The sequence below is a fragment of the Ochotona curzoniae genome, unplaced genomic scaffold (genome assembly GCF_017591425.1).
Source record: "Ochotona curzoniae isolate NIBS_2020 unplaced genomic scaffold, NIBS_Ocur_1.0 contig_1071, whole genome shotgun sequence".
Classification (NCBI taxonomy): domain Eukaryota; kingdom Metazoa; phylum Chordata; class Mammalia; order Lagomorpha; family Ochotonidae; genus Ochotona; species Ochotona curzoniae.
Window position 1 is genome coordinate 521812 of NW_024464939.1, and position 24381 is coordinate 546192.

Here is a 24381-nt window from a genome sequence, read left to right on the forward strand (position 1 = left end):
ACCAACTTAGCACTGAACCCATTACTTTTTCCAAAATCAGAACAATTTTACACTTACCGGAACCATTTCTCATGCAGATAAGAACTCAAGGTTTTGATCTGTGATTTTTGTCTAGAATAAATAGCTGCACCATAGCAAAACATATAATCTAGCTGCATGTTTCTAAATACTTCTGTTAATCTCTCTCCCCTCATCTCTCTTCTCTTTCATTTGTTTATTTTCTGGATAGCTTTGGCATTGTAAACCACAGACGAGTTGGAGCCTGGCATCGGAAAGAGGTGTTCAGCAACGATTTCTCCTCTTGTCTTAAGAAGTTTACTTCTGCAAGAGGGAGTCTGAAAATGACAGGGGCAAAGAGGAAAAAGAAAAGCATGCTGTGGAGCAAGATGCGTACTCCTCAGGGTGAAGACGTTAAAGAGTGGTGCAGAAGGTGTTTACCTATTTTGGAATGGGCTCCACGGTACAATCTGAAGGAAAACCTGCTTCCAGACACTGTTTCTGGAATAATGTTGGCAGTTCAACAGGTGACACAAGGTAATGTACTGCATTTGATTTTCCAGAAGACATGTCTCTTTGCTTTCTTGGAAGAGCCCTATGACATGGGATGGACAATTTAACTAATGATGTAATTATTACCTTGGGGGAAAAAACACATTGAACATTTCCATACAGTTTTCCTTCGAGTTCTCTGTGTGTGTGTGTGTGTGTGTGTGTGTGTGTGTGTATGCTCTTCTGATACCTAGCATTAAATCAACTTTTTTTTTGGGGGGGGGGACACTATAATTTTGCAATGTTAAAATCCATACTGTTTTAGAGTAAATGACTAGTAAGTGAGAGAGAATCGGTCTTTCAAACTTGATCTTGTAGATGATTTCTTACTTTCACTAAATCAAGCTACAGAATAGCTCCTGCCTTGAAAACACTTGTGATTGGGCATAATTAGCACCACACAATGTCCTGTTGTGGCCCTGAGAGTTGCTATAAGCAAGGAACAAGCCTTTCTGTACATAAAGAAGGCTCCTTGCCAAGAAAATCATTTGCAAAGACAATCTTCTACGTCCTCGGAGCTGATGTTTCACCATGTATGCCAATTTGCTTCTGTGTCACATTGTCTACTACAATTATGTCTCAGTAAGAAATTCAGACTGGTAAGAAGTATCACTTTTTCTTTTCCCAAAGCAATTTCTAACTGATATTCTGGATTTAGCTATTTCCTTTTGGTAACATTTAGTTAACAAGTCTGCGTGTCTGTACACACTGGTGTTTGTAGGTGTGTGTGTGTTGTTTTAAAGGTATATTTGTTACAAATCAGATCATAGTTTACTGCCTGTAGGGAGAAAAGGAGCTAATTTCTCGACTTTGAGAATCTGGAAGAGTTTTCTTGGCACAGATAATGCTGGTTTATATTTCCTTGGAGTGTCACTACCTCCCTGGCATTAAGTATTCTTCACAGTGTTAAATACTCTTTTTAAATTGTTCTGTTACTTCCACAGACTGGTTTGTGCATTTGTATTTTCAGTGTGATTAGAAACACATGTACTAGTAATTTTAACTTTAGGACACATAATATAATCATACTTTATGAGGTTCCACTCCACTGAATGGCCTTGTATTACATCTTGAAGCACCTTTTGGCCAATAGTAAGTTGTAATGGTCTTTCACAAAAATGCAATGTCAGTGACGGGCTATGGTGTTTTTAGCTTTGTTCTTATTGGATTTTAAGTTCAAAATGCAACACTGGCACACAATTTAAACGTTTTGGTGGTGAACTTAAAATGACTTTCTTTTAGCATATAGTTTCAGCATATTAGAAGTTTATTCTAATTTTATGGAAAATGAAGAATTATGCTTTTAATAATATCAGGTTAATAAGCAAATGTTGGTATGTGATAATGTCACTTGTGGTATCCTGGTGGTGGTGTGGATAGTTGTGTGGTGCTTATTTGAATACAGCTCTTGAGGGTTTTTGTTTTATGAGTCATATGTTTCATTGGTTATGAAGAAGCACCTAGTCTGATTAGAATACCAATGCTTACTCAGCCCTTTTGTCATGGGAAGTTATGGATCTGGATGCTGGTTGTCTTGGAAAACAGCAGGGAAAGGATAAGACTACAAGGTTAGGAAAGATTTCTATGATTGTGACTACAAAGGAAAAAGGCTATTCATCCTGTAAGTAACTTTAAAAACAAAAAAGCGAGGACCTTCAACTTTCATGTTCATCCACTATGAAGAATGAAGCAGTGAACTATTAGGCATTATGTGTTGAAAGTGATGTATTAAACCCTCTTTACACCATCTCCCTCTCCTTAATAAAACCCTCAGACACTAAAATTTGTCCATTCTGTTTGTGAAAAACGGGCTTAGAAGAGTAATTTTCCCTGTACTTTATACCTGAGATGTGGTAGATTTTTTTTTAATTGCAAAGCCAACACTCTTAACATTTCCTTTTTCTACTCTCCACTGCCAAAATAACCAGACTTCACAAAACCAATGTTATTAGTAATGGAGCACACTCCTTTGGAAAAATGTGAATATTCTTCCTTTCAGCTTATGTTTGCATTGAGGTTCCATCCCTGTAGTTCATAGACTCAAAGGTAAAGGAACGAGAGAAATGGCTATAGTAAGGTACTGAGTAAGGGAGTGATCCTGACAGGGATATGTCCTATGTGTACAGCTACAATATTGGAAATTATCTTTAGCTGCAATCCTTCAGGAAAACTGGAAGAAAGCTGGGGACAATTTTGTGTTTTGCATCACAGTGAAATCCAGACATGACAAATAATAGCAATCTTCTGAAAATATGGGTTTCAATTACTCTACATAGTTGAATTTTGTGAAATTGTCAAGTTCAATGTTTTTCACTCCCAAAATTCAATGTAATAGATATTTTTATTCTTCTCCCTTAAGAAATATATCTAAGATTAAGCAGGATCGGGAAACTAACTTTGAATGTTATTTGTCAATTTCTTTATGCAATGACATGCTTTCATGTTCTTTATAATCACAAGTTTAACCCTCCACCAAAGAACTCAACAACTAGTAAGTAGAAAGACTACTATCCCTAGAGAAAATATTAGTCTTAGTACAAAATACTAAGAAGCCATTGCAAATTATTTTATTAAAAATAAATTCTATTAAATTTTTTCTAATTATTAACAATAACCACTTGTTAGTGATGTGTATTTGACTCCCTTCTGGCATGTTCTGTGTAGTGAATACTATAGAAACTCTTCTCTTTGTGCTTAGATTCTGCCCTTTTGTGCTTTTCCACTACATACCTGCTTTCTTTGAAGCCTTTCCACATTTTTCTTCCTCTTCTGCTTGTAAAATTTCAGTGCCCAAATGGTGCCTTTCCCCAAAAGCACCATGGGTGGTTTAATCTGCAGAAGATTCTTACCACCATCACTATTCTAATGAAAGTTTCTTTTCAGCCTGAAATCTAAACACAAATTTAACTATGCAAACCTAGAATGGGCAGAAACACCTCAGATTCAACAGATGAAAGCCGGTTTGGACAGCCGCAACCATCTTGTTGGAAATGGGCTGAATATATTACTCTGCTGCTGATTGCTAATTCAAGCTTCTTGTTCATGTGGGTCCTGGGGGGGTAGAAGGCATTGACACGGGTGATTGGGTCCTTGGCCACCATGGGGAAGATCTCCTACCTTAAGGCCAACAGCTTCTGACACTACAGGGAGTGAACCAGTAGTGAGAGCGCTGTTTATCTCTCAGTCTCACTTCTTTACAAATAAATCACTCATTAAAAAAAAAAAAAAGGCCTACTCTTATTATTTTTTTAAATAAAAAGGTGATATACCTTTTTCATGAATTTGATTATGCCCCTACATATACAAAACTGAAGCTCGGGGGAATACAACAGTTGCTTAAAGTCACACAACAAATAGAAGAGACAGGATTGGGGCTCGATCTGGCTCCACGACCACACCGCCACTGTTAGAGCAGAGAAAGTCCTGGCGATCATTGTGTTGTAACCCTTCCCACTTGGTTACATCCTCCGCTAGGTTCCTTTGTTCCTGGCCTCTAAGGCTCTTTTTTCCCATCAAGCAGTTCTGCGTCTTGATTCCTGCTGCTGCCTTAACTCACTGTTTGAGTTGTTGAACTCCTTCTCTATTGAGTCTTCATACTCTGTCTCCGCCTATAGGCCACTTTTCATACTGCAGCCAGAATATCATTAAACTTAAATCTACTGCTTTCCTGTTTAGAATTTATGACTATTCTCTAAAATTACTAACATCCAACACTTTTCATCCAAAGCTCTAGTCATAGAGATCTCTCCTCTGAGAATCCCTCCTAATCTCCTGGGAAAGTGTATGGTTTCTTACCTCCTACTCCATTTGTACCTCTGGTGTCTCTGCGATAAGCCTTAACACAATGTGTTACAATCTTTCCTTAGAACTCTTTCCTTACGAGTCTGTCGGCTCTAGCAGCAGACACAATGGCTACATCTTTATGCTCTTATTCATCTCTACATTGCCTGGTGCATAAGATTTAGGTTTTTAATAGATGTTTCTTGGGGGAATGAACACATTCTAGAAGCCACAGATTGTTCTATTACAGCACACCCAGGGAAGAAAGTTAAATTAGCTTACTTAAAAATAAATGAAATAAAGATATCAATAGTTAAAACACATGAAAACATGAGCAACTGATTTCTTGCAATTTCTCTTATTTCTGAAAATTACAAACTTGCAACCCTTTAGTACAATCTGGTGTTTTCTTTGTCCTAAATAGTAATTGAATTTCTTCTTTCATCAGCATCAGCAAATATGAATAGTTTTTACAATAATCCAAAGGCTTAACTTTTCTTGAAAAAGAAAAAGAAATGGCCAAACGGGGACAATATTCCCAAGGAACAAGGATTGGCTGGACCTATGAATAGTTTCAATCTGTTTCCATTGCCAAGGGACTTTCCAGCATCTTTTGTTGAAATTTTTTGAGCTCATTCTTGGTTAAAACCTTCTTATAGAGGTTATATATAATTAGCTTCCTGAATTAGATCCATGCAATTTTCAGGTGTATGGACCTGGACTAATATATTATAATGTGCCTCATATTTTTATAGTTTTGTGTGCCATTACTCTGTTTAAAACAAAAAAAGATTATGGAGTCCATCTCCTCTACCAAACTGTTGAAAGGATTTCTGCCCCTTCTCAAGGTTTATAAATTTAATACACATGTGTTCATTTCAAAGAAAGAATAAGAAACTTGAAGTCACTCCTGCACTATGTTCAGGAAGCATTCTATATTTGAAGCATTTTGAAAGTTTATGAGCTCCCCTTATCAATGGCAGGTAGGAATCATCAATAGTTAGCATGTATTACATTGTTCTTTACCTGACTCGAAGGCCCTCATTTCCAAATGCATCTGAAATATAGGTAAGCTTTTGTAGAGCAAATCATTAAGTTAAAACATATCACCAAAATGATTGGAAACCTTTTTTGAAATTCTGATTTTACAAGTTATAATTTTGCGGGTACAGGGCTTTGCCCGCCAACCCCTTCTCTCCCATGATTGGAAATCTTAATAGTGTAAGACAATTCTTCACAATATTCAGTTCACTTTCCAGCATGAATGATTATTTGAGGGAAACAGTTGCTTTGTTTGAAAGATGAAAACTCAAACATTGACACAGGTTGGAAACTTGCAATGTGTGCCGTCTCATTTAAGTATGGAATCTACTGAGAAATCAGTGTTTCCCTTGCATTCTAAGGGGATCACCTGGAGTTTTTGTTCCCAGACCATGAACATTTTAAGCTGCTATAGAGTTGCTGGATGTTCAAATCACAGTGTTTTGGGCTAAGCAGAAAAGCTGAATGATCTTTGCAATTATGCAGAATGTGTGGTATTAATGGCATTAAAACATATGTGTGGAAGCTCAGCTTTGTTGTATTCCTGAGGGCAGCTTAATGCCATGTGGAAAAATATGTGGACATTCCAGAAGCATACTGCTTTGCAAAGATTAAAAGCTTGTCTGGGCATTGTTCCTTGCATTGTCTCAGCCTCAGGGGATACAGAACTCCTGAATTAGCTGTGTCTTTAGCCCAAATCCTTTAGTCATTACATTGTCTCATTAGTGACTGCTCCTTTTAGGAAAAATGGCAGCAAACACCCCATCCCTGAGTCTGAAGTATGTTTTCTCTGCCCCACACCAGGCATTCAGAGAAGCTAGTAAATGGAACTTGGCATTTTCCTTCTTGTCAATATTTCCTTCATTCCATGACCAATCTTTTCATGATAGCCGCAGACATCCTTCAGAAGTACTTTTTATCTCCATCATGTTTTTCTCAAATATGAAAGATATAAAAGATATTAAAGGACCATTTACATATTTCTGCATCTTAACTAGAGCTATCCAAGGAAAGTGTCACGACCTCCATCTGAGGATGTTGAAAGTGTGAGAATGAGCTGCATGATCTACACGCTGCATGCCTCTGTGTTGGCCAGCCAGGATCCATCCATGCTGTGGATCCATCCATGCTGTGTGTAATAACTGCCCTTCTGGTTTGCCGGGGAGGCAGCCTCTCTTCCATCTATGGAATGCCCTGTTTAAGTGAGTTCTACTTCCAGCTGATTTGTGGATCTAGTCCTGTTTGTCCAGGACTCTCTCAACAGTAAGGACCCATTGGAACTATCTTGATTCTTAAAAGAACACTTGAGTTCTACCTCAAGTGATTAAACCAGAATTTCTGGAGGCGGTGCCAGGCATGGAGGCAATATCATTCTCTTTTTCATTTCTTTTAATTATCCTAGATGTTTTTTGAAGGCAGACTTTTTTCAGAGAGAGGAAAGACACAGAGAGACCTTCCATCTGCTGATTCACTCCCCAAATGGCTGCAAAGGCCACAGCTGAGATGATCCAAAGCTGGGGCCAGGAGCTGCTTCCAGTTTTCCCAAATGGGTACAGGGACTCAAGGATTTGAGCCATCCTTTGCTGACTTTCTAGGCCATAAGCAGAGTTGGATCAGAAGTGGAGCAGCCAGGACTAGAACAGCCAGCCATATGGGATTTTCAGCCCTAACAAGTGGAGGATTACAGTACCATGCCTGTGTTGGCTCTGCTGTCCCAGCTTTTAATGCCTAATAGTACTTGGGGTTATGATTAGACACAGTTTACTGGTCCAATGGAAGGTCTGTGGCCTAGGATTTGATAGATTTCACATTTCCATACTCCTGTCACTGACTGATTCAAGAATATTATCCTTGTGTTAACTCCCTTGATCATAGCACATATAGCATTTATTGTGATCAGGCTTGTGCATAGTGGTAATAGCACCACCAGCATCCCATATGGATGCTGGTTTAAGTCCACTTCCAGTCTAACTTCCTGTCAATGTTCCTGAGAAAGCATATGAGTGTCAGGGGCCAAGGATACTGGCCATCCTGTCGTTTTTCTACTGTTTATTTCAAGCTGCACACAAATTTTGAATTAGAAAGCACAGGTTTTATTTTTAAAATTACTTCAGCTATACCATTGGAAATGGCTTTTTCATGATATTTAACTTAGGGTCACCACCTTTGTTCATATCTTCTTGTTGGCCCCTTTTCCTTTCTCTTATATTTTCCCCTTATCCTTTTCTCTTCCTAGCCCCTTCCGAGAACTCCAAATATTGCTTTGGGACTGAAAATACATTTTTGTTGGCATGCACAACCTTGGGAGCCAACTTTCAAACATCAGAAAATTTCATGTTAGCACTGAGGATCCCTCCCTCGTTTCACCATGTTCGTAAATGCCACGGTAGGAGGGAGCTGACTGACACCTCCACCCTTGATGTGTAGCTGGACCTTGTTATCATTGTGCTTCAAAACACTCCCTACTTCTGTTTGTATATATACTGCTTATTTCCTGCTGTTAACTCTGCTCAGAACAAGAATACCTGCTAGCACCTTGACTATCCAAACACATCAAAGCATCCTGAAAGACAAGGTCTTCATTAAAAAAAAAAAGAGATTTATATATTTTATTTGAAAGTCAGAGTTGCAGAGTGAGAGAAAGAGACAGAGAGAGGTCCTCAATCTGTCAACTCACTCCCCAAACAGCTGCATTAACCAGAACTGGGCCAAAGCAAAGCCAGGAGCCAGAAGCTTCCTCCAGGTCTCCCACGTGGACTCAGGGTCCCAAGGCTGTGGGCCATTCTCTGCTAATTTCCCAGTCCATAAGCAGGGGGCTGGATTGAAAGTGGAGTAGTCAGGACTCAGAGTGGTGCCCATAAGGTAGAGGATTAACTCCTATTTTACTATGCTAGCCACGGACAAGGTTTTTAATCTAACACACGAAAAGCAGAATTTAGCAGACATAGCTACAAAAGTCGATTGATGTCTCATCACCTGGATTAGAGTTTTCAAAAACCTTTATCCAGCCCCTGCTCATTAGCAGGCAGCTGGATTAGACACAGAGCAACCCAGCACTCAAGCTGGCTCTCCAACTGGGGGCACAGGCAAGGAAATGGCAGCTTGCTCTGCTGTGTTATAATACCCTTCCCAGTATCTTTGCCACTCTGTCAACATCTTGCCCTCTGGCTACACTGACGTCCTCTTGGTGTAGATCACTAAAGGCTCATGCTTGTTTTGCTTCCAGACATCTACACATGCTATTTCTATCTACATGAATAGTAGAACTCGTCTTCCTGTGTTCTGGTTGCTTGATTGTATCTTGCCCCATTTCAGGGCTGGGTTTAACTCAGTGGTTCTCGGCCTTGGAGACACGTTAAGAACTTTCTGTGGCACTTGAAAAAAAAAAAAGTCATGCCATGCCAGGCAACACCCTGAACCAATTAGCTCAGAGTCCTTGGGGGAATTTAGAGCAAGTAATTTGATGTTCTGGGGCTCGTTTTACTCAATTAAAGAAAAAAAAAAAAGTAAAATGAGCATCCAGCATGAAAAACGACAATCTTTCAGCCAGCAATTGTTACCCGTTTGGTTTCCCCGCAGTACTCTCATTTATTGACTTAATAAACCTTATTGTTTTTCATTCAGGTTTGATTTCTCTCCTAAGCTCCATATCCCTTGAGGTCACGGTGTGTTTACAGTGAGCAGCCATCTTGGTTTTAGTGCTTGAAGTCCTAGTTCCAGGAAAGCCTTTCAACTCATATCCAGAGTAATGAACACGGCAGATGGTCAAGTATCTTCCGACAGTGAAACATTGTCATCAAGTCAGGTTGATGAAACTTTCCTTTGCCTTACCTCACCAGAGAAATTTTTTAAAAGGCTGTGTCTCTGGATCATGGAGCTTCTTGATCATGCTGATGATTTTCATGCTTGTGAGGTTTCATTTGCATTCACAACATGAAAGCATGGTATACTTTGCCTTAAATCCTCTAATAATTAGAACTAATGACCTTCGATTGATGATAACTTGTGAACCAAAAGAACGTGCTCTCTGTTTTCACACAATGGTGGTTCTTGAATATATGTACATTTACCCTGGGAGATCCATTTGTAACATCACTTAGCCTGGAGCCTGCTGATTTGTGAACCAGACAGCTGGTTAGACTGTGGTTTGCTAATAACAACATTAAGACCACTGCAAACCAGTTATTAGAGAGAAATAGCTTTCATCATTACCCACACAGTTTGGGTTTGATTTTATATGCATAATTCTTGGAAGTTCCTACCACTACCTAATTCTTTTATTTTCAAGAAAACTTAAATCTGTCTCGCTAAGGTTAATTATTCATTCCTATTCAGAAAATAATTGGAATAATACAGACACTTTTTTCGCTATGTTCTTGGAAAGAGATGGAGAGAAGTATAAGACAACAATCAGGCCCACAAGGGGTTTATTATTTCTTTCCGCCCTCAGAAATGTGTAAAAGAGTCTGTGAGAATAGAATCTTGCTATTTTAACCTTGAAGATATTGTCCTGGTATGGGTACGTAGGGTGGGAACATTTTCTTAATGAAAGTTTGTGGAGGATTGATTTCAGCTACTTTTTGCCTTGAGTGGGTTGTATAATCAGGACACTGCCAAAGAACTGTGTTTATTCAAGAAAATGAAGACTAACAAAATCCCGACTACTTAGGCAAATGTGGAATAAATATTTGGTGGTAAGCAGTGAGTCAGTCCGGAGGCAAAGGCAGCAGTCTGAAGAAGCTGGCAAGGATTGTTTCGATTCAGACGCATGGTATTTTATGAAATGGCACTTTTCAAGAATGCTCCTCTTGGTCATCAACTGGAATGGATATCTGTGGAACTAGCTTCATGGGAACCATTTGGGGTATGGCAAGCCGTGACCCCCATGCTAGATGAGTTAGTGGGCTGAACATCAGTCTAACAAAGTTGCAGTGGAGCAAAAACGGTTTAGATCTGAGCTCTAGGAGCTCATTCTTTACTGGGATGGCTAAGAGTCACGTATTTTCTGTGAAGAGAGAGAAACACCAGAGATTGCTCAGAAGCAGACCTTCTGCTTTTTATTTATTTTTTTTTAAATGCTGGTGGTATGGACTAAGAAATAGGAGAGGCGAGGAAAGATATATACACTTTGAAATGCCTTTGTGCTACTAGGAAATGCGTGTCCATTTTAGAGGTTTCCACATCAACTCCTCTAATTAGCACTACTCTTTGGGTGGGAGGGTGGCAGGTGATGGAGAGAAAGGATGTGGATTGTTCTGTTACTGAAGTTGAGGTTGTGGCACACTAAATGGAGACTAGGGGATGCGATTAGGACATTGGGGGTAGTAAGCCTGGAGTGAGAGCACGGCGGCAGACTGGTGAGGGTAATGTTTGGCACGTGAGTATCAGCCCATGGGATTTGAACACTATGGATGAAATAAGAATAAAGCATTAGGAACTTAGGCAAACGGTGGGACCAACCCAGGTTTGTCAAGGCTGGCATTGTGGCATAGCGGATAAAGCTGTTTCGAGTCCCAGCTACTCCACTTCCATTTAGCTCCCTGCTAAAGGCCTAGAAAAAGTAGGGGAAGATGGCCCTAGTGTTTGGTCCTTCGCCATACATTTAGGATATTGGGAAAAATTCCTGGCTCCTGGCTTTGGCCTGATTTTGTCCTGTCTTTGTGGGAATGAACCACAGATGGAAGACACACACTCTTTCTCTCTCTTTCTCTGTTTCTATCTTTTTGTCTCCCTTTTTCTGTAATTCTTTCAGATAAATAATCTTGAAAAAAAATGAACACAACCTGAATCCAACATTCAAAGTGGAAAGAGGTCTGAATTTCAGTCTAGGCTGCCAGCAGTAATCCCACATCTCAATCTTTTCTACTTTCTCTCTAATGAATGAGTAGACATCAAATTTTAGTGTGTGAGCCCAAGCCCATGAGAGGCAAAACATCAGCCCATTTATTAGTGCCCCTAAGTTTTGAATAGGTTTGTGAGTTTTGCTGGTATAAACTTTAAGTGTTTCTTCATCGCTAAAGGTGTATATTGTCTCAATATATTGTTTATTGAGTTTTGGCACTGTAACTATCAGTTTTAAAGGATGTGGTACTTAATCTAGTTAATATTTTAATATAACTATTAGCCATGAATGTAATATTTCAGCATTTAGCATCCAAATGAACAGTTACTCTAGGATAGATCTAAATAATTAAGTAATAAAGTATCAATGTATAAGAATTCTCAAATGCTAGGGATCTCTTAGTTTATACATTTAATGTGTTTTCAAGCCAATCCATTCTTAAGTTTTTGAAACCCACAAAGTCATCAATGATGATTTTAGGTTTGTCATTATATAGAGGGGGGAAAATGGCCCTGAATAGTAATTTTCTGGTTTCAATAAAACCTATCATACACATATCACAACAAAAAGTTATTTTATTTCTGCAACTCAGGAGAGTAAATGTTATTCTGAAAGGCAACAACCATCAGGCGGGTATCAGCAATCCAATGGCTTCTTTGTGTGAAGCTTTTCTGTTGCTTCAACTATGTATGGTTTTCTTTGTTTTGACTTCTTATGAGCATGCTGCCCTGGTTTGCAAGCTTGGTTCATTACATTAATCATAGATGCACTCACTTCTGTTATCACACAGAGGCCATCCTTTCAAAATATATTTTCATGGAGGATTTCAACTTCACTTTTATTTGGAAAGAGAGGTCTTCTTTACTGAAACTAGCTGAAACTGAAAATTTCTCTCTCCCCTGCAGAATATAATGCTTGATGACAACATCCCAGTGGCATCTAATTCCTACAAAAATGCTGGCTACTTAATTAGCTCCTTCATGCTGCCCGTCGAGGCTGGATTTTTCTAGATGTACCTGGAATCTTTTCTCACCAGCTTTCTTTCATTTGTATCCCCTTTACGAGGTTCCTCCTTCGAGGATCAGCCTAAACAGCACACTAATACTCCTCCTGGAGTAGATTAGATCTTTTACACCTGACCCTCTATCTTCTGACACTTCTTTTCTGTAGGTTTTTATGTAAAAAAAAAATTCATGATAAACTTTATTATATACAAGGGTGAAGTAGTGCCATCTCTGTTTCTTCCCCAATTACCTGTTCTAGTTAAGTGACCGGGAAAAAAAAAGGTTTTGAATAAAAAGCAATTGAACAAAAGTGGATAGTACTTTATTTATCATACTCAACACTTCATTTATTTATCAGGTAGAGAGAGATGGAGAGGGATGGACAGAAATCCTACATATTCTGTTTCATGCTTGAAATGCCTACAGCGTCCAGGATCCAGAATTTAATCACAATCTCACTCATAGGTGGTAGGACTCAAGTGTTTGAATGTTTATCTACTATATCGTAGGGCAGGAGACTTGATTAGGAGTTGAGGACCTGTAACTTGGGCCAGTCAATTGAAAACAGAATACAAACATTCTGAACTGAACACTGCACCACACTCCTGAACTTATTTTTCTGTTTATTTTTTAGCAGAATAGAAGGCTGGCATTAAGAAAGGTTAAATAACTTTCATAACATCTCAATCATGAAGCCATAATTCAAATTTGTGTTGGTCTGGATTCCTAAATTTTACTACTTCTCCTGTAAGTTCAGGGCATAGCTATGTAATTCCAGGGTCATTGAACTTTGTGCTGCAAATCTCAGCTAAAGAAGATATGATAATTCACTTATCATGGGAAAATTTTCTTCTCAGATTCATGCTTCTGTGTCAGTTTCAGAAACTGACATGCTTTCAAGGAATATATGCAGATCAGTTACAGTTTTTTCCCAATTAATACTTGCAGAAATATCAGAAGTGTTTAGTTAAGGCTCTACTAATGGTTACGATTTTATGCAATGAGAGAGGCACTATAGCATCGTCATAAATGTGGCCCTGACTCACAGTAGCACCATAAACCTTCTAGTCAAAATCATTTTAGCCTCATAATGCCTATGGGCAGCAGAGGATGGCCCAAGTGCTCCAAGCACCCATGTTGGAGACCCAGAGGATGGTCATGGCTCCTGGCATCAGTTTGGCCCAGCCCTAGCCATGGTGGCCTTTTGGGGAGTACATCAGTAGATATAAGACCTCTCCATCTCTCTGCACTCACTTTCTCTATACTCCTTTCAAATAAATAAAATAAATCTTTAAAAAAGAAGAAAATGTGAGATGACTCTTCTCTATCTAGAATATACCACTTCATTTCTGCTGTAAAAAATGCAGGCTATTTTGTAGATCATCATAAATATTGAGTCTGTGTACTTTTTTGCCACTAACCTTTCCTGTACTCACGCATATAGTTTTGATTTTGAAGACTTTCCTCAAATGTTATTTTCTCGCTGGAAACTATTTCCGTGATTCTATTAGAAATCTTCTTTCATTTTTGCTCTCTGAAGTCTACTCAAGTATCTGATGATGTTCTATTTTCTCCATTTTTAGTATTTTTATTGATTTTCACTTAATTGAAAGGAAGAGTAGAAGAAATGGAGAGAGAGAGGTAGAGAGATGAGAGAGGGAGAGAGAGAGAGAGCAAGAGAGAGAGAGAGAGAGAGATTTCCATGTGTTTGTTCACTGCCAGAATACCTGCAAAATCAGGTTGGAGCTAGGATTCTGGAAATGTATCTGGTATGTGGGTGGCAACGAGTGCTAGAACCATTGCCTGCTGCCTACCAGGATGGATTTTCAGGATGCTGGATCAGATACAGAAAAGCCAGGACTCAAACATTCATCCTGATAATGGATATGAGTGCCAAAGCAGCAGCCTCACATGTTATATCTTCTGTATATACTTGTGTACTTATGGAGGTTCCCTTATATGTAGTTTTTTCATAATTCGCAAATTTATTCTGGGACACCTCACACTGAACTATTTACTCCACACAAACAAGGATATTAACCTACCAGGACCTACCAGGAGCTGCTCGTCTAACGAAGGCCTACCAACAATGGGGCTTTAACACCTTCGTATTGTTGCTTGTTGCCGTAATGAACGGTTTCCTAAACTCAGTCCTTGCCCTATTGAGTCTTTTTGACTTCTTGGCCTTGCTTATTCCTTCCTTTAACTGAATTTAGGACCCTCTGTACATCTTTGATTATTGGTTTCCCTCATTTTCTCTGTTAAATTTCTTACTTCCAGTGTCTTTTCCACCTTCACCCAGGGTCTAAGATAGAGAGCCTAATATTTTTTGTTGGCATATAATACTTCACTAATAAATAAAAATTATTATTATGTTTGTTAATTGCAAACATTCACAATCTAATTGGACTCATGGACACAAAAGTAGCTAAACACAAACATTCTGGAATAGCAAAAATGCAGAATATATATATATATATACATGTATATATAGTGGAATACACACACACACACACACACATATATATAGTGGAGTAACAGCATTAAACACACAATCAACCCTTCCTGGGCTAAAGATGATCTGGGTACTCAACAAAGACCTTGGGATAAAACTGTACATTAACTCAATACTAAAGTAAGAGTTTAAAAGGAGAGCTCACACATGAAGGGAAGGGCAAACAAAGAAGAAGCAGGCAATAAGACAAAGGAAAAAACAGATGCTTTCTGTAATTTTCTGGGAATGTAAACTGGAGAAATTAACAAATTGCAATTCATAAAAGGGAAATATAACATGGAAAAAATGTTGGGCTTCTTGTCAACAGTAAAGCTCAGAGAACTTGGTTTATCTTTTTTTTTTTTTAAAGATTTATTTATTTATTGGAAAGTCAGATATACGGAGAGGAGGAGAGACAGAGAGGAAGATCTTCCGTCCAATGTTTCACTCCCCAAGTGAGCGCAACGGCCCATGCTATGCTGGTCCGAAGCCAGGATCCAGGAATTTCTTCCAGGTCTCCCAGGCAGTTGCAGGGTCCCAAAGCTTTGGGCCGTCCTCGACTGCTTTCCCAGGCCACAAGCAGGGAGCTGGATGGGAAGTGGAGCTGCTGGGATTAGAACTGGCATCCATATGGGATCCCGGTGCATTCAAGGTGAGGAGTTTAGCTGCTAGGCCACGCCGCAGGGCCCGAACTTGGTTTATCTTAAGAAGCACCAGAGTGGTATGATAAGTTTGTGATCTACAATACCCACTCTGAAAGCAACTTACATTACATACTTGAAGGAGACAAGAGACTCATTGGGATAAACTAATAAGGGAAATCATATTCAGGAAGAATGTATGATGTTTTAGATAGAATACATTGTAAGGAACAGAGGGACAAATACATTCCATCCATACAAGGGGGCTAGACAAGATTTGATCTGTGTCCCACATAAGCTCAGGATGCAAAAGACTATGTTTTGATGATGATGACTTCTGGTTTTCTTGATTGGGTGACTGGAAGAATGGAGAATACTATTTTCTCAGATAGGGCATAAATAGGAAAGAACACAACTGTTTAGTTTTATTTTTTGGCACATCTTATTATGTAGGAGTTGGTGGAAACAGGGCTCAACACAGACAGTATTTTCACATTTGTTGTGTGGGTGTCCTAGGGTTGTATTGTCGATGTCCATGCTGGGCTAGAGCTAAGGAGAGATAACATTCAGATGCATTACCAGGGGTCTGACTGGGTCTGTCATGGATAGTGTGTAGAACAACAGAAGGAGTCAAAATTGAAGCAACGTTGATGGACAGTAAAGTTTAGGGTTGTGAGAGATGAAGCACTGTCAGAGAAGAATCAGAAGATGCGGTCTCTGGACATCACGGTGCTTTGAAAGTCAATGGCCGAAAGTATTTAAGAACACTTGTTTGCGGGATAAAATGTCCTTCAGCACAGGAAAGAGTGATGATGAGAAACCAAAACATGGAGATTGAAAAAAGCAGACAACAGAGACCATGCTAAAATCAGAATGAGGTCTCCCGAGACACAGGCTGCATGATTCCTCGGCAAGGTGAGCACTCTCCAAGCTACGTACCTTTCTGAAAGCCAAGTCCATACCTCAACCGGAACTCAAAGAATCTTCTAGGCAAACTTTTTGCTGTAATATTCTGTAATTTTTCTACCTTCTTTAAAATTTGGTTGTTCTAAACTCGGGTTTTTATTACTCAAATAAATTATTTAACTGCTCAAGATTTAGTCTTCCAATTTGTAAAATGAGGGTAATAATACTTAAAACATGGAAAAGCTGTGTAGTGGAAATTACAGAACATAAATTGCTCTGGGCAAAAGACAGTGCAAATGAAGTGTTTAATGAATGCTATCGTTGATATATTATTCTCTACTCTCTGTGATAGTACAAATGATTATGTGTTTTGCAAAAGGCAAGGTATTCTGTCTGGGCTGTTTGTTGACGCATTTCGGGTGCCTAGCAAGTGGTAGGTGTTTAGTTTGAGGCAGATGCTTTCCTGTCTGTGTGTTCCACCTCTGTTACACGGTGATGAGTGGAAGGGAAATGACGCTGCCCATCCGACTTGCCGGAAATCTTTCAGAACAATTAAGATGGAGGAATTCTAAGCATTCTGGAAAGTGATAAGAACACTTCTCCAAAATTGCCAAGGAGGAGCAGTTAGAACTTCTTTATAATTATTATTGACAACAACTGCCAATTACATAGCACTTGACCTTGACAAGTGCTTTGTGCATTGATATGCACACACATAACATGCTTCAAAAATCTTGTGGAAAACGGAATTAAGGGATAAGTTTATTTTGTTGCAAAACAGTAGAGATCTGTGTGTACTTTTTCACAATGCCACAAACTTTTTTGAAGATTCCTTGCAGTGTTTCTCTCATATGCATCCCTCCACCCTCATACTCTAAATTGAAAAAAAAAAGAGAGAAGAAATAGAACAAAAACAAACATAAAACCCAAAAGGGAATGAAAAGCCCATTAAGCACTTTAGGCTCATTGCATCACTCTGTTTAGGTTTTTAAAGTGAGCCAGTGCTGTGTCCATAACTAGCTTGAAGAACATTTTAATGACCATTTGTATATCCCGAGTCCATGACTATTTTCATTTGGTTTATTGTGCATAAACTGTTTGCAGAATTGCTGGATAATGGCGCTGTGGGGAGACAAACATCATTATTGCTTTTGTATGATATTGAGTGTCTAAGCTGCCTCTTTCTCTAAGGCTGCATTGTGTACGGAGGGATTGCCAGGCTGGACTGCAGCTGTGTCCCCTGATCTGAGAGACAATTGCTCCTTAGTCTTGGTCAGAGGCGAAGATTAACAACGTGCGCCTTTTTTGGCTTTGTTTTTCCATGCGTTCATGTGGTCCCCAATGTTTCCTATTGCACACTTATCCACTTGAAGTCAGTGAGGTGGCTAATCCTTTCTGGAAGAAGCTGGATTATTCTAAGTCGAAAATTAACTCTTTTATAACATAATGGCTGTATAGAATCTGGCAGGAAAGCAGTTGCCACAGAAGTCTGGAAGTGGTTACCCTCTCCCGTGCCTGCGCTGATGTTTGCTTATACCATTCTGTCACTACCTGGAGCAACGCTTATTCACACAATCGAAATTGTGAAAATAGTTCTAACATCCTTTCATGAAAAATATTAAAATATAGAAGTAACAAAGAGAAAATCCTTTAACTTAAAAAAATTATTTATTGTTTTGATTGCCAAGTCAGATATACAGAGAGGAGGAGACACAGAGAAAAATATCTTCTGTCTAATGAGTCACTCCTCAAGTGACCACAACAGCTGGTGCTGCACTGATCCAAAGCCAGGAGCCAGGAGCTCTTCCACGTCTCCCACATGGATGCAGGGTCTCAAGGTTTTGGACCATCCTTCACTGCTTTCCCATGCCACAGACAGGGAGCTGGATGGGAAGCGGGGCTGCTGGGATTAGAACTGGCGCCCATATAGGATGCCGGCGCATTCAAAGTGAGGGCTTTACCTGCTAGGCTATAGCACCAGTCCCCTATCCTTCAACTTTTATTGATGATCTTGAACATGGAATCTATTGAGTTTTAAAGTCTTGTTTGAGGAAATAAGTTCACTGCTAACTTGTATATTATTTTTTAATTGTTGCTGCCTTGAACTCTATGTTCTTTTCTCTGTTCAAAGTTGTAATTGAGGCTTAATGTTTTGCGAATGTAAATGCTAGATTTTGTAACTATAGTGAAGACTGACAGATACTAAGGGTAGGGATGGCGTTTATTACAATTATCTCCAGTCAGGCTTCCATGATCTTCTTTGGTTTTGGTTTTGTTTCGATTAAACCTGACCATCCTTATCCTCCCCTTTCATGCTTTGGGGATTAGAAGGTCATTTGACGACTCATTAACATTCATAGTTTTGGGACTGGCATTGTAGCATAGTGGTTAAAATTGCTGCATGCCACTTATGGGCTTAGGTTTGCTATCCAGCTGCTCCACTTCTGATCCAGCTTTTTGTTCGTGCACCTGAAAAACAGCAGAAAATAGTCCATACGCTTAGCTTCCTTATCTGCAAGGGAGATCCCGAAGAAGCTTCTGGCTCCTGGCTCAACGGTTCAACTCCAGCCAGTACAGCCGTTTGAGAAACTAGCAGATGGAATATCTCTTTCTATGTCTTTCTCTCCATAACTCTGCCTTTCAAATAAAGAAATCTTAAAACAATAATAAAAACACCTCACACTTGATTGTGGTTTCCACTGGGGTTAAACAACTGAAACAGAAATAATTCTTCAGCCAGTAATCTATTTAAAACTCACAGTCGAGGATATAAGTTGCTGGATTTAAAAAATATGCTGTATCTTTTAATCCACTTCCTCTCATTCTACTAAGTTTTTGCTTTCCTTACATGTCACATTCAGAACCATATTACCAGTGGCTACTGTGATGGCAGTCTTTTTCTCCGTTATCAGGACATGTCAGAATCTGAAATATAGTCAGGAGAAACAAACAACTGGCATGTTTTGTGTGAATTTATTCTAGAGGATATGCCTCTGGTTTCTGTCATCCTTGGCCACCAAAATAAACTAGGTAATTTCTCAATCATCTTTCATTTTCTTATTTTCAATACTGTGATGACAAGTGTCTCCTTCCTTGGCTTGAACTTCCAGTGATACCTTCATTGTCAGCCTGTACAGATGCACCCTCAGGAACCCCTTTGCTTAAGGAACAGGCTCTGCATCCTAGCCTGTACAAATGCACCCTCAGGAACCCCTTTCCTTAGGGAGCAAGCTCTGCATCCAACATGTTCACACAGCAGCCGCTACCTCTTTGCCTTGCTTAAAACCCAGCTCTAGCATGCCAGTATTTTCTCCGGAGCTTCCTTCTCAAAGAGGCATTCGGTATTCTTCTATTGCCCATGTTAATTCATAGCCAAAGCACACTGCACCTGTATTGACATCTTTCTTTTGTAAAGATAATTATTTTTATTTTTGATGGATTTTACATAGTTTATTAGGGTGCAAAGTGTGAAGAGCTACAGGAAGGGGAAAGAACATTCTTGTCACATTCTCTCTCTCTCTCTCTCTCTCTCTCTCTCTCTCTTTTTCCCTTCCTGTATCTGGGGGAAGAGGGAAGATAGGAAGAGAAGCCACACCCAGCCTCCCAAAAGTTCTGCATCCTGGGATGGAGGAAAGCCACTTGACACCACCCCAGGGTCCCCAATGTGGGGCCTACTCTGAGGGTCCTGCTCAAGTGATTTTGATAGTTATAAAGTTTTAAATTACTGCCAATCTCGCCAACCCAAGCAAGATGCAATCTCTCCAGAATCCACTGGTTAACCTAGTCCACCTTACAGGCTCCATTTGCCGGTGTATTCACTACCACAGTTGGCTGGGTTAGTTGATCAACTTGCTCTGTCCTCTGTTATGGTACCAGGTGTCTTTTGCAGGCTCCAATGTGATGCCATATCCTCCATGTGAAACTGGATATGCTGTCCACTGCTGCATCTGAGCCACTGAGGAAGCCCAGTCTGACACATGCAATCCACAGTCAGACCATGAAACCTGTAATTCTCTCCATGGTTGGAGTTCTGAGTCCAGCGATTCAGTTGGGGGAATCCCCAAAGAAACGTCATCTGGGTGATTCCAGACCTGATTCTTGTGTGTGCTTGCCAATACAGGGTTTGGCATAGTGTGTTGGCCCAAATGACTTGTGCACATAAAATTGGTGGGTCAGTTCTGTTCCAGCCCTGTCTTTTACACAAACCAATGGGTGTTGCAGCCCATCCCGATCCTGTGCACTACACACTCGGCTCTCATGCAAACCGATTGGAGCTGCAGCCTAGTTTAAGCAACCTACAATGACCCCTACCAGACTGGTTCCTGCCCTGGTTCCCATGCCTACCAGCATGTACAGCAGACTGGTCTTGGTCCTGGCTGCCCAAATCCCTTTCATCTCTCATACATGTTAAAGGGCACTCAAATTTAGTTTGACCTCACCAGTCCAACTATCCAGCCCACACATGTGCTGGCAGGTGCCACTTTCTGTCTAGCCATGCCTGCCCCAGTCCTGATTCTCATGCTCACCAGTAGAAATGGCAACCCAAGAATGAAGTGCCCACTATTTCCCTACTGGGCCCATGCCCACTTCCAGAGCCTGCACTCTCCAGATGGTTCTGCAGTTTAACTTAACAGAATTTGTCCCCTGTGCCAGCATCTGCCAGCTGATGCTGAGGCAAAGCCTAACCTACCCACACCCACTCTGGTTTATGCAGGCACCAGTAAGAACAATTAATTCAGACTGACTTTTCCCAGCTCCAGCTCATATGATGCCAACAGGTATTGTAGCCCTGCCTGGCCTAATCTGCCCCCAATCCCATCTCTTATGTTCACCAATGGGAGTATTGATCCAGCAGGAGAGCCCCATGCTGTCCGCTTACTGGCTTCACCCTCTCACCCCAGATCTCACATGTGCTGGTTGTGAGCTGTGGCCTAGCCTGGCATGGCCTGCCTCGCCTTGGCATTTGCCGGTGGGTGGGGTAGCCTGGTCAGGCTTGGCCCACACCCAATTCCTACTTATGCTGCTGGGGGCTACAGCCTAGCCCAGCCAGCCCAGCCAGCCCCCAGTGCCAGCCCTCATGTGAACTGACTTGTATTGTGGTTCAACCTGTCTTGACTCACATTCCATTCTGGCATTCAGATTCACCAGCAGTTGTATGAACTGGCACAGCCTGGTTCACCCCCAACCTGAGCCAAATGTTTGCCAGTGGGTACCATTACCTGGCCTAGTCTGTGTCCCAACAGGACACAGACTAGGAACTGTGTCCCAACAGGGGAGTTCCCCAAACTGCTCCATCAGAACCTCTTGCAATGCCAGATCTTGCACACACCGGTGGGTCCATCGGCCAGCCCTATTTAGTCCACCTCCCGTCCTAGCAGGAACAGTGACCTTTCTTGACCAGCTTTCATTCATTTTGCTTTTTACTGTCGAATGTTATGGCCCAGCCAAACCTGGTATTTACATCTTTCAAAACCAATTTTTCCACATGTTCGTTTATTTTTGTGCATAACAGATTTTTAGCAGAAATTAATAAGGTTCTCTTTTTCTCCCCAACTTCAGTTGAGTCAAACTATTTATGTCTGGCGGCCTTGGAGTGAATTTATGTATTTGGAATCTAGTTAAGAGGATATTGCCAAGAACTATGCATAGAATGAAAATATGAGATAATGAGGGCATTGACATCTGCAGCCCAAATATTTCAGTTCTGCAATAGAAAATCTGAAATTTCCTGAAATATAGATACCAAGAATACTAATATAGACCTTCTCAATTTGACAATTTAAAATTCACATTGTATTATTGACTAATTATAGACAAAATGGTCTAATATATTAATTTTAAAACAAACTTAAATCAGTACTTCTTCTTAACCCAGTTCCCAGAAATTAGTGCCAGAGGGTTTATATGCCACCGTATCAGTAGGATGTAAAAGCATCCAGACAAGAAGTAAGGGACCACAAGAAAGACATTTTAGGATTCCACTTATGCAGCTGCCTATCATTCCTGGTGGCAATTGCAACGTCCCTTGGACCAAGTTCTCAAGAAGTTATCTGTTGTACCGGTGTGGTGTGCCGTATTTCAAAAGAAGAAACTTCTGTTCACTGGTTCATTCTTCCGGACGAAGGCTTACCCCTAATGTGATCCTTTGAGTTAGCCCACGTAAGTCCATGGACATTAAAAGATTCCCCAAACAGATAACAACAGAGAAGCCCTAGTGAGAAAGGAAGAAGAACAAACGGAATGAAATCTGGTAAGCCCTGCTAGGGTACAAGAGACAAATGACATCAATAGTACCTGAAATGGTATGTGAGGAAACCGATGCTCTAGACGAAAGCCCAATTTCCTGTTTTCTGTATAGGATATGTTGTAGAAGCAAGCATCACATACAGAAGATTTTAAGGAATCTACAGTCTGTAGGATACGTTCATCAGCTTTTCATCATTGCGTAGCAAATATCTGAGAAAAGTCACTTAGGGGAAGATGTATTTTGCCTTATGGCTTGTAAAGTCCGTAGTCCCAGATTGGGAAGTTTCATTGCTCTGACATCCGAGGAAAGCAGGAAATGATAAAATGCATGAGGAGAGATCCCGTGGTGACCCTAGGAACCGAAAGGGCAACTAGGCCCAACTCGGAATTCTGTGACCAACCAGCTCAAAAGAATTACTTTCTGGGGACACATCCAGTGGCCTGGGGAGCACTTACTGGGCCTACCTATTGGATAACAGAGTTAGATCAAAATTTTACCGTTATTCATTAATACAAGACTGTGATGACTAAGTCCTTCATACATTGGCCCTTGAGGGACACCCAAGTTAGTATTCAAACCATAAGAGAGGAAACATATTACGAGAGTATATCAAGACATTAGTGAAAGTATTCTGTTATTTTCTGGACAGTTGGTCATGGAATTTGTGCTTCTTAATTTATATTTTGAAAATTTCTTCATCCTAACCTATTTGTCATTTTCATTGTGTTATTAATATTGTCTACATAGATAAAATTTTAAGTATAATGTGTAACATAAAGTTTGACATACATACTTATCCTATAAAGGCCAAATGAAGCTAATCAACATGCTTTATTTCATTTACTATTGTTTTTGTTGCAGTGAGACTCTTGTAGTCCACTTCCAGCAATTTCATGTCTACAGCATATGGTTATCAGCAATAATAACGAGAATGCTCGACAGAACTCCTGAATTTATTCCTCCTATCGAATGAAACCACATCCTTTGATCAACACCTCCCCAACTCTCGTGTTTCACAACTTCTGGTGATCATTGTTCTACTCTGTCTGATTTGTCTTTTAGAGATTCCACATTGAATAAGAGCATTTAGTAATTGTTGGTGCCTGACTTGTCACTTGATAGAATGCCCTCCATGTTCATCTGTGTGTAACTCCTTCTTTATAAAAGCTGGCAAATTTTCACTCATGTCTCTGTGCCACATCTTCTTTATTTGTTCATCTGTTGGTGGATGCTCAGGCTGATTTTGTACCTGGCTATGTGAGTAATGCTGTAATGAACGAGACAGTGCGAATTCCAGCAGGGAGCTGGAAGGGAAGTGGGGCAGCTGGGACAGAAACCAGTCCATTGGAATCTCAGCTTTATGCAAGGCAAGGACTTTATTCACTCTGTTATGGTGTCGGGTCCTTTTCTTTCTTAAGGAATTTCAAAATATATGATTTAGGACTCAGAAAACCTGAATGTGTTTCAATTATTTAGTATTAAAACTAATAAAAAACCAAACTCCACTTTTCTTGATTGCCTGTTCCCTTTGGCATGGCATCCTTTTACGTCTTTTTGCAAGAAGGATTTTGCAAAGACCAGCTGGTATTTCCTCATTTTTCTGACTTATATCCATCCTTCCACAGCTCTTGCTTGGTCTCTGTCTGCCTATCTTCAGGAAACGCTTTTCCTATGGTCACTTCCTTATTGTTAAGTTCAAGTGACATTTCTGTTCTTTATTAAGTCAATTCTGTGACGTTGCACAAGCTCTGAGACCTGACTTTCTCAGACACTTTTCTCTCAGCTCTGTTTCTCTACATCTGGCAGTTACTCTATTTCTCAGATGTTAGTGTTGACCAGGCTTTCAACCTTCTTCTTTTCAACCTAGCCCCAGCTGC

The 24381-nt window shown here is 40.2% G+C and overlaps 1 protein-coding gene across 1 annotated transcript in view; it reads left to right on the plus strand.

Annotated features, from left to right (window-relative positions):
• Positions 1-341: 341 nt before the first annotated feature.
• SLC26A7 (solute carrier family 26 member 7) overlaps positions 342-24381 on the plus strand; it is a 120844-nt gene continuing 96804 nt past the window's right edge. Inside the window, exon 1 of the mRNA XM_040995162.1 lies at positions 342-534. Coding sequence (XP_040851096.1) covers positions 342-534 — 193 coding nt within the window. The remainder of the gene's footprint in view (positions 535-24381) is intronic.